The sequence below is a fragment of the Stegostoma tigrinum genome, chromosome 4 (genome assembly GCF_030684315.1).
Source record: "Stegostoma tigrinum isolate sSteTig4 chromosome 4, sSteTig4.hap1, whole genome shotgun sequence".
In the NCBI taxonomy this organism is placed as follows: Eukaryota; Metazoa; Chordata; class Chondrichthyes; order Orectolobiformes; family Stegostomatidae; genus Stegostoma; species Stegostoma tigrinum.
In genome coordinates, this window is record NC_081357.1 from 105447606 (window position 1) to 105462493 (window position 14888).

Below are 14888 nucleotides of genomic sequence, written 5' to 3' on the forward strand. Positions count from 1 at the left end.
GGGGCAAAATATTTAAGTGAAATTCCTGCCAGCACTGTTTTCACAATTATTGTCCAGTTTGTTTAGTGCACAAACAAATTGTGTGCAGATGTTTTCACCAGTATTTTACCAGAGAAAATCTTTGTACTGTTTTGTGGAGCAAGTTGTTACTTTTGTGCAGCAGGCTTTTATGATCAGGAATGCATCATATGAAAGGGCAATGGGAACAGCTTCGTAAGAAATTCTCAGAAGAAAAATATACATATATATTCTAAAGAAAGAGTCAAACCAATTGAATAGCTTTTCTTTCAGAGCTAGCATTTATACGATTAGCCAAATAGCTTCTCCTTTTTTTGTGATTCACAATTAGGAAGACCTAATTTACCACATGAAGGAGTCATGTTGGTATACTACAGGTGTGCATTGAGCCTATTACTTCTCAACTGTAGTGAGAGAAGAATGAAGGCTGTTACTTGATACATACAAGCTACATGTGAGTGTAAAATGACAATGTATAGCCACAGAATAAAATACTGCACTTATTTGTGTAAACAGATGAAGAAACCTATTACGAAGAAGGGTCACTGAACCCAAAATATTAATTCTGCTTTCTTTCCACAGATGCTGCGAGACCTGTTGAGTTTTTCTAGCAAGTTCTGTTTTTATCTGTTAAAGAAACCTATTGTTCCTTCTGATCAAGTGCTACAGTACACAACTATTTAAATACTTTTCTTGACTCTTTTTCATATCTGTAGAAATCTCATGATTTACCAATATACTTCACTTGTAGAAAGTAATCCATTTCACAAAACTTTGTCGGCATAACTCCCATAACAAATTGTAAAGTTCATTGCTGCTTTGTTTTAATCTAACCTGCAGATGACAACTTCTTAATACTTTGACATTAATGGTAAAATGGTTAGTAATAAGGGTTAATGTCCAATCATGTTATGGCCCAGGAATATAAGGGGTTTCTCCTGGGAATTACATAACTATTTTTAGCCTTATTGAAACAGAGAGGAAAAAAAGTGAGTACTGCTGGATACATCAGTGACCCATCGCACACTGGTCTGAATATCTGTGATGCTGCTGCTGGAAATTGTCAATTTGAGACCAGGTATTTTTACAACAAAGCAGAAAGGGAATTTTTAAACAAGTGTATATTTGCCCTCAGCCATTCCTGCACACCACCCAGCAAAATGTTTCCAACCATCTTCGTGGGAACCTGGCACAACTAATCCAGCTTCTTTGCCACTTTAAGCATAAGGTTTGAGGGGAAAGGAGGCATCCCAAAATATGCGCTACCAGGAGTAGAATTTGTTGCTGTTTTTAGCAAGTTTTATTAACAGTGTTTGGGCAGAAAAATGCCAAAATGCTGAAAAATGTTGCATTTATTTGCTTAAGGCTATTCTTAAATGTACTGAAGGAAAAATGAACCTTGGTAGTATGAACACATTTATTTTGGTACTTTTAAATAGGTGATGTGTTCTGTGGCTAGACAGTTTGCACATGGTACAGAACATTTTGTATATTTTCATGTCAGCAAGTTTTACTTTTTGATTTTAAGGCTATGCTGTTATTACAAGAATTAGCATTCCTCTTGAAAAAGGGATAGACAGAAAGAAGCTAAACAGTGCCATCTCACATGTGGATACACAGACTTACCAAACTTGGCTACTTGTGCCACGCAATTTTCACATCAATCACTCATCATAATTTGACACTCAGAAGAAGAGGAGAAAGATCACAATATCGCAAAGCATGAATTTATTAAAGGTAGTGATCATTTGCTCGGTAATAAATTTGTGAAGAAAATTCACATTGAGACTACTTCAAAAAACAGCTTTTGGATATTTGCCCAAGTGTCGCCAATATGTTCTGGTCCATTATGTTAGCATTTGTGCAATATTAAGAACTATACCAAGATATGCATTGACCAACACAATACCAAACAATTCGATAAGAGCCAAAGCTAAACCTAGCAAATGTCTGTGCCTGTTCACAAGCACAGGAACAATACTGTGGTAGTTCACAAAGCTAAGTTGTAATAGAGTGGCAAGACAAAATTAGGATCTCCATCAGACCACCACATTATTGACAGTTGTCACAGTTTGTGCACTTATACATTTCCTTTGCTTTTAATCTGTCAAGTAAAAAAAAGTTACCTTGCTAGAGAAAGCATGTCTGGCTTTTCCCAAAAAGAAAATGATTAGCCTACCTTCTGCAGCCACTGTGTGTTGTTTTCCATTACATTTTCAAGTTGTCGAAGTCTTTGCAAAGAGCCATGACTATCTGTTTCTGGAGAGTCCCTTTGCACCGTGTTCGGCGCATAATGATTTGCCATTGAGCGGCAGTTGTCCACCTCGGGGAGCAAGAAGGTATAACTGCAAGGCCCATGCTGTATTTGATAATGCCTTTTTCCAGTATTATCCAAACTTTTGTGACCCCCTGCTCCCAGGGAGAGACTGCAGCTGAAGAAAAAAAGAGAGGGAATCAACATTTTCTGTGTCCGTTCAAAGTGCAGTTAGTCCTCTGTATATTAAGTGCAATCCAAGTTTTTTTTTAAAGATCTGTCACAAGATTTTTTTTCCAATTGTGCTGTTTTTATCCTCTGGAATTCTGTGGTAAAATTGCCAAGTACAAAGTACTGTGAACTGTTACTGCTTGATGTTCTGTCAAAACTGGAGTAATAAGGTTCTGTATTACTTCCTGTAGTCTTTCAGTCTGTGTTGCGCAGGCAGAGACAATGCTGCAAAGCAAACACAATTCCCCACTGGCTTGGTTTCCCAGCTTGAAAGTGCCCTTTTATCTGAAGCCTTACCGCACGTTTCTGCAAGCTGCTGTATCTGACTCAATCAATGCAGCTTTTTATGATAACTTGACAGGAATTGCAGTGGTGTTGTGTGCATTTCCCTCAGGGCTGTCAGTTATCTTCCACCAGGGAGGTCACCCTTAGACAACACGGATACACGAGTGTGTTTCTAACCAATGCAGCCGGCGTTTTCCAAAACTCCAAAGAAACATGATTGGCCAATAACAGAGCCACTGGTAATTCCCTTTCACCCTTTTCAAGTGGGGATGTATGAATAGACAGAAGAAATCATTCTGGCTTCCCTCGGACTACGTGCTGGAGAGAGCATTGTACCTCTTGAAATTGAAGAATGCGCAAATAGCGTATACGATGGGTCATGCTTCACACACAATTTACAATGAAATAACTAATGCTTTCATTCAATGATACTTAATTTAAACAAGAAAGTCAGAAATGTTTGTGTCCTGCACTGAAGGTATACAAATGGCACATAGAAATTTCTGAACTGCATTGAGTCTGGCAAGTGACAAATGTCAAGTGCTGTCAGCAATTGAAAACCTTACAACATCGCTCTACCTGTCACATGGCACTGTATACATTTCAAACAGTGAGTTACAATATCATAAGTCTGCGCATTCAAATTCAAGAAAATATTTTGTCACAAATCCAGAACTTTTTAGCAATGCCTTACAGACATGATTTGTTTTAGTTCTGAGTGCCAAGGATATTTATGTTGTGAACTGAAAATGTAGCACATTCATTAGGATACTGAACATAATCTCCTTTCCGTTGACAAACCTCTGCTGTCTTTGATTGTGAGAAAACTATTCCCAGTATGCCAGTAAGTCTGCCATCCTTTTTATCAATTAATTTGGTGAGTTGTCAGCCCCAAAATTATTGTACCATGCAGGTACTGTGTAACAAAGTTTTCAATGTTACCAATAATCCACAGTCTGCATCAAATATTCACTCTGCTTTAAACGACTGAAGTAATTCTGGAACCAGTTCAGATAATCCTTTTGAAAATCTGCCAAACTGCAAATTATTATATGGGGATTGATTTTCCTCTGCAAAAGAAGCAGAAAAAATCTGTTTATAAGAATGGTTGTTACCTTAAGTTCAGAAATATTTTACAGGTCAGCCTTTTCCTCTGGCATGGCTACTTTTTAAGTATAGTTAATTGTTCAGTTTTTCTCCTGAAGGAATATGGCCCTTATGAATGCCTGTGACACCAAAAGTGATTAATTTGAAATGTAAAGCCAATGAGTTGTGCGCTCTAAAGTTTAATAAGTTCTGCACTCCAATGGGAAAAAAAATTGATTTTCTCTCTTAAGTCTTTAAAATACAATTGCCAGACATTGTTCCTTGGCAGTTAAGCTAAAAGTGATTTAACTTCTTGGGAAAAAAAGAAAATTCAGCTTGATCTTGCTCTAGATAGATTACAATTTTTATTTAAAGTGTACAGGGTGTGAGAAATGTTTCCTGGATAGCATATATTACCCAATTTAAAAAGCATTGGTTATAAACTTGCAGTGATTTTGCTTTGGTGATAGATTGTGCCCTTTGTAGCAGCTTGTTTGCAAAGCAAGCATTAAAGCAATGAAGCTAATGGGTTTGAGAGTAGGATATTAACTTCCACAATTCTCTTAGGACAAGGGCTCAAATCCCACCACAGCAACTGACAAAATTTAAACCCAACTAATAAAAGTCTGGTATATGAGGCAAGTCTCAGTGATGATGCTGTGGATCTACCATTGTTTGTTGGTAAACCCATCTTTTGGTAATGGAAATCCTCCATCCTTACCTGGTCTGGCTTATATATACTCCAGTGGCACAGTTGTATGATGATCAACTAAATGCTGATTGAAATGGCAAGCAAGTCACTTATTTCAAGGGCAGTTGGGGATGAGCAACAAACACTGGCCTTTCCAGCAATGCCAACATGAAAGAATAAAAGACAGGCTAATTTATTAAACATGGCTTTACCTGTCAAAGTTATTTGGCAAGTAATAATTATTTTAGTATTTGGCTGAATGTGTACAAAAGATGAAAGTCTTAAAATAGTAAGCATTATATGCCGCAGTTGGTGCAATATAGTTGGCAGAACATGGATAACCTTTCTCCAGCAATATAGAGTTTCAGGCCTGAACCTCCTTTTGGGAGACACCTCAGAACAGTTATGAAGCACTTCTTCAGAGGGAGCAAATGAAAAATCATCCAGTTGACCATTCTTACTCACTTTACTGCAACTTACAGAGCAGCACTGAAAGAGTTCAGGGACTGCTTAAAACTGAATATTTTCCAATTTTTTTTAAGTGTTCAACAAAGGGAACTAATTCTGCAAACAATTTATTTATGACTTGTTAATTCGCAGTTGCTTGTCCATGTCCTCTGTTTAGCTCTGAATATTATTATTTTAAACTGCATTTGCATTTAATTGTTTTTCCTCAAGTGTTAATCATAATTAGTCATGCAATACATTTTAATTTGTATGTTTAAACCATTTTTTTAGTTAACTGTCTTGGCAAGAATTGCAACATTCAAAATTGGACTCTGCACAAAGTGCCAGTTCATACTAGATTTTTTTGCTGACGTTTTATGTCTTAATCACAAATGGAGGCATGGATAACAGTGAAAGTGTAAATTGAAATACAAGAGAAAATGTAATAGTAATTCTTAATTTTAGATATCCTTCTGTAAGTGAAAGCTATGCGAACTTATGGGTTGAACATTTGGGAGAGGATGTTTTTATTTAATCAACCTGCTCAATGCCCAGAGAGGCTGGCAGCAAGTTTGGGTCATCGTTAGTGGACCATAAGACAATAAGATACAGGAGCAGAATTATGCCATTCAGGCCATCGAGTCTGCTATGCTTGTCAATTATGGTTGTATGTTTCTCAACCCCATTCTCCATGCTTTCTCCCATAATCTTTGATCACTTTGATTCATCTCTGTTTTAAACCCACTCAATGACTTGACTTCCATAGCTTTCTCTGGAAATCAGTTCACAGATTAATCACCCTTTGAATGAAGAAACTGCTCCTCATGTCAGTGACATTGCTTCACTTTGAGGCTTCAGGTTCTTGTATCTCCTCCGGGTGGAAACATCATTTCTATGTCACTCTATCCGAGCATCTCAGTATTCTCTAAGCTTCAGTGAAATGTCCCCTCATCCTTTCAAACTCAAGTACAGATTGAGAGACCTAAACACTCCTCGTATGACCAGCACTTCAGTCCTGGGTCATATAAACCTCCTTTGAATCCCCTCCAAGGCCAGCACATCCTTCTTCAGATAAAGGGCCCAAAACTGCTCTAAATGTTCCAAATGTATTCAGACCAGAGCCTTTTACAGCCTCAGCAGTACATTGCTGCTCTTGTATTCTACACTTCTTGAAATGAATGCTAGCATTGCATTTGCTTTCCTAATACCCATCTGAACCTGGATGTTAACCATAAGAGAATCCTGAACTAGGACTCCTAAGGCCCTTTGTGCTTCAGGTTTCCAGAGCCTCCCTCCATTTAGAAAATAGTCTATGCTTGTAATCTTCCAACCAAAGTGCATAACCTCATACTTTCTCACATTGTATTTCATCTGCCACTTTCTTTCCCTGTCTCCTGGCTTTGCTATGGGTCTTGAACTCAGGTGTGGTATTAACATTGCACTACTGGGGTTTCTGGCTGAGTAGAGAGTGTGTATGGAGAGATAGTCTTCAACTGCCAATTGAAGAATTTTTTTTTAAAGAGTGTTCATGGTAGGGATCCATAACCGGCTTGTCACCGAGGTCAGAGCAAGTATTCTTAAGATGTGCAACACAGACCAAAATTTTCTTAATACTGCTTTTGTACAGTAAATTCCCATTAAGGTTAACTCAGCATTATTTGCATTAATGTTAATAATAGTGACAATATGTTTGTTGAAAGTTGTGAATTTCAACATAGCATTGTTTGCTGCAGACTTCCTTTTCTGTGGCCTGCCTCTTTAGAAGACCCTTTCCGTCTGCTTCTGCTCCTGTTCTGAGTCCTGAATATCGCGGTTTTTCTCCAGTTGCAGATCTTATCCTCAGTCCCTCATTCGCGCCCCCAGGCATTGTTCCGGCCCTTTCTTCTGACCTTTAAACTTTCTGGTGTCTGGTCGCTCCCAGCTCCACCTATTGGCAGAGGTTGGTTAATGCAGACAATTCTGGAATTCTGCTGTAATCACATAAACCTGCATCTTCCACTAATTAGAACATGGTCAATTTAAACATCATCAGATCTGTATAATTTTAACATTTAATTTCAGTACTTGCATGTATTTCTTCTACATGTATAACATTTTATTTTTCATGTCATTTTAATTATTAATGTAGACATGAATACTCTCTCAACTTAATGTTGTAAAGATTTTTAAACAGACAAAAGTCTTGAAATACCTAACTGCACTCTGGATCTCATATTTATTAACTTGATTTATTTTACACATTATTGCAACTGGAAATATATAGTACTACACACTCATGGTGTAGTGTTTTAACCCATACATTTTTATACCAAGTTCGACATGTCTGACAGAACCTAACTCCATATTTGACATAAATTTCAATGGCAGCCTATGATTCACATAACGTTGTTGATTCCTTAAAGCTGCAACTGCAGAGTGGTACAACAGACCAGAGAATTATAAATGTTTCGTACTTCAAACAGAATTGTAAGGATGAGTCCAGAAAATACTGACCAGTCAGTTTAATCTCAGTAGTTGAAAATCTTTTCAAAATGATCATTTCAGACAAAATCAACAATCACTTGAGCAAGTGAGGATTAGTTAACAAAAGACAACACAAATTTATTAAAAGAAAGTCCTGTTCAACTAACTTGCAACAGATTTTTCATGAGGTAGTGGAGTAGTCGGATAGGGTAATGTTGTGATGTGGTGTACATCAACCTTATTTTGAACAATGGTGTAGCTGTCGGAATTCTCCACTTCTCTTCCATTTACCCTGTATCTAACAAGGTTGTTTACCCTCACCGTGGAATCTAGAACAGCTGCTTACACTTTCATGGTAAGCAATTGATCTTTTGAGACTGAGGTGAGGAGAAATGCACTCAAGAGAATTGTAAATCTTTGGAACTCTGCCTCAAAGAGTTGTGGGCGTTTAGTTTTTTAACGCATTTAGGACTGCATGGAAGGCCTTTTAATCCAGAATCCCTTGTTGACAAGGTTGCTGCTAATTCCATCCCAAATTCCAAAGCTCAGAACTCTCCCAATTCAGTCAGGGCACATGCACCAGAGCAGGACAGAAGATGGACTGCGAGAATGTGTTGAACGCCGACATGAAGAGATGCAACTTTGAGATCAACTCCTGAGACCTTTGTCCTAGACTGAAACAGAGGCATGAATCTCTGGGAGGGCTCCCAGCTTTTTCAGACCCAGTGATGACAAAATGGAAAGGGAAATGTGAAGGCAGTAAAAAGCACATGTCATGACTTGAATAAATAATACACCACCAATCAGCAGATCTCGTCAGACAATTTTGGACACATAGGAGAGAACTACTCTGCAAGTAGTGGTCAATAAAATATTTAAGACCAAGGTTGATAAATTATTGCTCTGAAGCATTATGGAGGATAGGCAGTAAAATGAAGCTAAGGCAGACAATCAGACAAAAGCATGTTGAATGGCCAAGCAGATTCTGGGAACTATGTGGTCTGCACTTCCTCCAATCTCTCAAATTTATCTGCTTCTTTGTTGTTCTCACCGGGATGCAGATGCTGAATCTGGCGGGCCAGCCATGAACAGGATAAGTTGCATGTTGGTCTCGCTGATGCTCTGCACATTCATACAGCCAGTTTAAAAAGGAAAGCTTTGTTTTGGCTGTTCCTCACCACACTTAAGTGCAGCAAAGTTACTGTCTAACTGCTGAGTGACTGCAAAGTTAGGGTGACCCATTTGAAGGGAAATGAAAAAAAGAGGACACAAGTGAGAACCCCGATTGAAGCACTTCCACTTAATATCTCTTGCCCTCAGCCCACTTGTGCACAACAGAATGAGAGAGTCAGCATGAATGATCAATGCCGGATATCGGACTGAAAGACTTAATATTTAATTGAGTACAGTAAACATGGTGATGATCGCTTGAGGATTATATTAGAGAGTAAAATAATATTTTATGGGGAACATATCTGAAATTAGGCTGTCCAAACAGCCTTTGAAGTAATGTAGAGACGATCCTTATAACCTGTAAATAATCACAGAGATTAACAAAATCTTGCTTATTTTACATGACTTTTCTCATTAGACCAGCAGGTGACTATCAGTGCACACAATAGACCATGTAAGCCCACAAAAAACCAAGATAGATGGAGGATTAGAGTGGCATCGTACAACAACCAGCAGGTCACTGAAAGGTGCCAGAAGCCAGGAAATTCAGGGATATGTTTTGTTGGCAATACCTACCTGTCCAATGCACAGGAGGGTCTTATTCCAGAACCTTACAGATGTTAGAACATCCTCCAAAGAAAGAGGGAGCCTCCTGATCTGATCATTGGGAAAACTAATCCGCTGCCCCATACCCTGTGTTCAAGGTATCGTCTCCTCCAAGCTTAAGTTCTTTATCCAAGTGCTTTGGCCTATGGAGTGGTATGTGGCTGAGGATAAGGCAACTTTCAGATTTGCAGTTTGGTTTAATATCTGGCCAAGTCAGAAACTTGCTAAAACAGTTCCCACTTTTCTGAAGGTTCAAAATATCTTGTGAATTGAATCTAAATATCTCAAACCAATTCTTACATGCCACTAATGAGAGTATTGCACAAATTGATAGTAATTTAACAAAACTTGGAAATCAAAGGTAGTTTGCCTAGAAACATTTCACAGCATGAACTGGAAAGGGAATGTATTCCATGCTGAACTTGAGATGAAAATTTTGCTTCATGACAAATGTGTTTACTCTTCTCATCAACATCCAGATCAACAGTTTTCCCAAATAGTAAGGGATAATTTTCTTGTTATCGTCTCTACGGAGTACTCACTTCCATGAAAACACAGGATAAAGAGACCTGCCTGCTTGTGTTTTGAGAACATTGCTGAGAGGGCACCTGTCCAAAAATAGTACCTAATGCTGCCCCCTGACCCACAACTCTGGACGGTCAATAGTGGTCATGCATGCAGACTGAATACCTGAGAGTGATAGTTGGAGTTTTTCACAGATAACCAGAAGACCTTAGTCAGCAGGTGAGACCATGCTTACCAGGGAACAAGTAATCTCAAATGTACTTATTAACTGAGTTTGCACATTGCTTTTACTTTGCATTAGGAGTGTTTTTTGTTTAAATCTTTATTGTGAGATCCAAACAAAAGCAACCTTTGGCAGCAGTGTATATTAATCCCTTCGTTTGGCCAGTGCTCAATTTCTTTCTGATATTTATCATTCAATTATTCTTGGAAGTCGTTAATGAGTTAACGGCAATAACGTTGGTGTATTTAATAGATTTAATTGAACCTTGGATAGGCAACGATTTGGAGAGGAGGACTATTGGAAATTAGTCTCTTAAGTTTGCTCTTTTATTAATTTTTTCTCCGGAATTTGTGTGCCCCAGGTAAGGCGTTTATTGCCCATTGTTAACTGCCCTTGAGAAGGTGAACAATGTCTGCTTGATGTTTATGATGTATTGTGGATATTCAACTGAGGGAGTTTGATGTATCTTGAGATGGTTAAAAAGTAAAGGAACCATAGTCTTACCAAACCATCACATTGCTGTATCATTAAAGGACAACTGGTGACCTGCCTCAGGCAAGGGGAGAGATCGAGAAGGAGAGTCCTTTATGGTAACCTCAGACAGTGTGCGAATCTTTACAGCTCAGTCATTGTCCTGTTAAAAGAAGGCTGAAAGATACATTCCTTCTTCAACATTCCTCTTTCTAAGAAAGTCATTTTTGTCAGGAGTTGTTTCTGAATAATTACACATCAAGGCACTTGGAATATTTTTGCTGTTCTTTGCCTTTTGAAAAATGCTTTGCTTTTGAAATGAGGTAACTATCACTGAATATTGTATGTTCATTGAAAATTTCTAAGAACAACAATGCCTGCCCACCTGTTACAACCTCAGAATGTTTAGCAATCCTCTAATACACAAGGGCACACCCAAATTTGTGTGCACGCTAATTTCGTAAATCTGTGATCATGACGTCCAGCAGCAGGTACAAAACCCTTCATTCATATTTTGCATTGTATAAATTGCATAACATTTAAAACAGATATGTAGTAATTTTAGACAATAACAGTGCTGTACAATAAGGATATTATGTCAATGACTGCCATTGATCAATGACATAATGTGAGATAAGACGACTCTGGCTCTGAGAGGAGGACAAAGATTCTATTTTGTGATAGGTGAATCACAACCTAGCTGGGTGTGTTCCAATAAATTTCCTTTTGCTTTGTGCCTACTTCTTGCACTGTACAGTCCCTTTTGAGATTGATTTGTAGCTGTTCATGATTGGTTTTTCCCTGCAAGAGATGTCTCTTAACACAGGTATGTATCTGCATTCCTTCATTGTCACTGTCTGATATAGGGCGGCTCAGTGGTTAGCACTTCTACCTCGCAGTGCCTGTGACCCGGGTTCGATTCCACCCTCAAGTGACTGTCTGTGTGGAGTTTGCGCATTCTCCCCATGTCTGCATGGTTTTCCTCCAGGTGCTCTGGTTTTCTCCCACAGCCCAAAGATGTGCAGGCTAGGTGGATTGGCCATGCTAAATTGCCTATGGTGTCCAGGGATGTGTAAGTTAGGTGGATTAGCCATGGGAAATGCCGGGTCTGGGTGCGATGACTCTTCAGAGGGTCACTGTGGACTCAATGGGCTGAATGGCCTGTTTCCACGCTGCACAGATTCTGTGATTCTATGAATGCTATTGTAGGAGCAAGAACAAATTAAAGAAGAGGAAAGTTTGTGGTTATATTGAAAAGTTTTTGTTAGATAGTTGAAACTGTTGTGAATGATTTTCATTAAACAGTTGTCCAATATATGAATGTAAAGCTAGGAACAGGAATGGACAATTCAAGCCCATCAAGCCTGTTGCTCCATTTAATACAATTATGGCTGATCTCACTATGGTCTCAACTCCACTTTCCTACCTGTTCCCCATGCCATTTGACCATAACTAATATAAAAAGTAAGGGGATCAAAACAGTCCACAGTCCTCCAGATGCAGACCATGCCTTGTGTCTTTGCATTTGCATCCCAATCAGTCATCAGCATTGCAGATTTATAGCCAAATGGATCTGCTAACAAACGTGAGTGCTTTCAGCCCAAAATGTACTGCAGTTTGTTGCAGCATTTATGTGGATTGTGCTGTTACACAAAATTGTGATGGCTGCACGTTACCTTATGGCCAGACTTTCAGCAGCAAGTAACGAGATCCAATACTTATACAATGCCTGCTGCCAACCTGTATTTGTGGATTTGACAAAGATTTCATTGCAACTTCAGAAAAATTGAATGACTAGAAAAGGCAAAACTCTGAAGAAGCCAGAATCAGAGAAATCCAGAGTTTAAAGGAATTGAGAGTGCAATAGCCATTAAAGAATGATTAAGAGTTTGAAAATTGCAGCTTTTTTGAAACTAGGAGTTAATGGAAGATAGACATAGGGATAGTCGGTAAATTAAAGTTGCTGTGAAAAAGAATACGAACAGTACAGTTTTGGATAAGCTGAAGTTTACAGTATATACAGGGCAGAAGGTCAGCTAGAAGAACTGTGAAATGGTCAATGCCAAGATGCAGGTACGGGAGTTAATGACTGATAATGGCTGAAAGCGGGTGGACGCAAATGATACGATTGAGAGCGCAAGTATATAATCTTTTGAGAATGGAATGAAAAGCATCACTGGAAGCGGGAATGGAAACTAACGTTCAAGCAGAGAGCGAACAGAGAATTTGTAGTGGGCCCAAAGATAGCGAGCACAGTCTTCGCATAATTTAATAAAAGAAAATTGCAGTTTCTTGAAAGCTAGGTGTCGGATAAGAGGTCTGACAGTAAAGTGCCAGTAGAGGATTAAAATAGATAATTTAGAAGTCATTCCGTTCACTGATTGAGCTAGCTACGTGTATATTAATGTTTCTGTGAAGGGACAGCATTGATCTGAACTTAAAAGAGCTAGAGAGAAATCCTCGAAAATGCCAGAGAGGTACTGCAGGTTTGAAAAAAAAAGCTGTTTCTAGAAATGCTGTAGTTATAAATGGCTGAGGAACAAAAGAATCAACCTGAGGCTGTCCCATGAAGCTGGACAATAGAGAGGAAATGCTGTGATTTCCTGTATTGAAGTTATTTAGAAGGAGGTGAAGAAGAAAAATGCCCCACACAGTCACCCTCACAGAGGATGTTATTTGTCCCTTAAGTTAAGCCCAAATAGCAAGCAACGAAATACTATTTTCCTTTCTCATGGTATGCATATTTTGGAAGCCCACAGAGTAACTGGAAAGGAATGGCTGCATTTTTATCACATGAATATATGAGGGCAGATTGCGGCTTCCTACAAGATCTGAAAGGATTTTAAGATTTAGGGTGGGGACAGAGGCTAAACGTTTACATTGCTCATTTGAATTTTTGTGAAACTTCCATTCTATGCACCATCAAGGAAACACAAGAAACTGTGGCATTTGTGGGCAGAAGAATGCCGCCACGAATCTTCTTTGCTTGGCAGGATGCAAAGGCCTATTTGGTTTATAGTGGTAAAACACTAACCACTAATCGGTCTTAACAAAAAGAGTTTCTTGTCTTAACAAGATGTAATTTATTGCATATAGCAATTAGATTCAAGTTATTTTAACTAGTTTTTGTTTCTTTTAAAAATAGACGTAAAATTAAGTATTCGATAGACATTTTTGAAGTAATAAACAACAGACTAAGTCATTCGCAGTGATGAGTGCTTGTAAGTACATTCTATAAAAATGTAGACTGCAGTGGGATACCTTTTATTTTTTATAATGTTTGAAATGATAGTTAAACCTTGTACATTTGATGTGCTAAGTGCATCACATTGTAATTTTACCACATTGTAAATTTTAGGTAACCAAAATTATTAAGAGACATAAATAACATGTATTTGGTGCTCCTTCTAAACTGCATGCTGCCACTGCAGGGATCTGTGCGAGGCACTCGGCGTTGTGACACCATTCGCAGCATTGACTTCCGGTTTCGGAAGTCACTGCCATGCACAGATCTCAGAAACCTGCGCAGAGAAAAACATTTAACAGGCATGCTACATGTGTCTCCTTCATGATCCAAAGTCATTCACTGGATTGTCCAACTGTATGATGTCATCCAATTCGTGAGCTTGATGCAGTCTCAAGTATTGACCCTTTCAGAGCCAATACCTTATATAACATCTCCCTGAAGCTTTTTGTTTTATCCCCCAGAGGTGGCATTTGCACACTCATAATTACTGTTATCCAATTTCTCCCTCAAGTCTCTAACTGTCAAATTCAGATGGATTGGTGGTTTACGATTCTTCCAGAATATGTTCTGTCTAGAATTCAAAGATTGATAGGACTGTAGTGTGAGAACTATTGATCTTCACCCTCCATAATCTGTGAACTGTTCTTACACTGGAGGACTTTTTATTGCTTAGATGTCCTTCACAAAGAATGTCATTCCTGCTAAACTGGATCTCTGGTCCATTACTTCATTGATGATGAAAGACCCTTACTCCGAAGTGTCTTTCACTGAAGAATTCTTCACTATTGAATTAGAAAGTTACCGCATATAAAAATATTGTGAAACATTAATCTCATAAATTTTCAACATGGAAAATGAATGCTCAGTGAAAACAATTCCTTACTTCTTTGCAGTATCCTGGATTCCTGAACTTGGGAATTTGTTCTTTTTGATGTGTCATGCCATGTAACTTTGAATCTTAAGAATTATGCTACTGGGATCATGACATTTGAATTCTATGTATTCTCTATGTTAAGAACCATTTCTTCAAGGTGTCCAATTCTGTTTGTAAATTCTGCAGTATCTCAATACTGCTGTGATCTCTTTGTCTTTGAAAATGTTACTTCTGTAATAGCAATTCTGCTTTAATTTTTATATGCAAGTCTTTACAGCTGTAAAACCATTTGGA

At 38.4% G+C, this 14888-nt stretch overlaps 2 protein-coding genes across 2 annotated transcripts in view; one reads left to right on the plus strand and one right to left on the minus strand.

Annotated features, from left to right (window-relative positions):
* Positions 1-2938, minus strand: part of LOC125452772 (angiopoietin-2-like) — an 82909-nt gene extending 79971 nt beyond the window's left edge. The window contains exon 1 of the mRNA XM_048531598.2: positions 2198-2938. Within this exon, the coding sequence (XP_048387555.2) occupies positions 2198-2479 (282 nt within the window). The 5' untranslated portion in view covers positions 2480-2938. The remainder of the gene's footprint in view (positions 1-2197) is intronic.
* The window catches only part of mcph1 (microcephalin 1), a 298002-nt gene that overhangs the window by 211837 nt on the left and 71277 nt on the right, over positions 1-14888 (plus strand). The window lies entirely within an intron of this gene.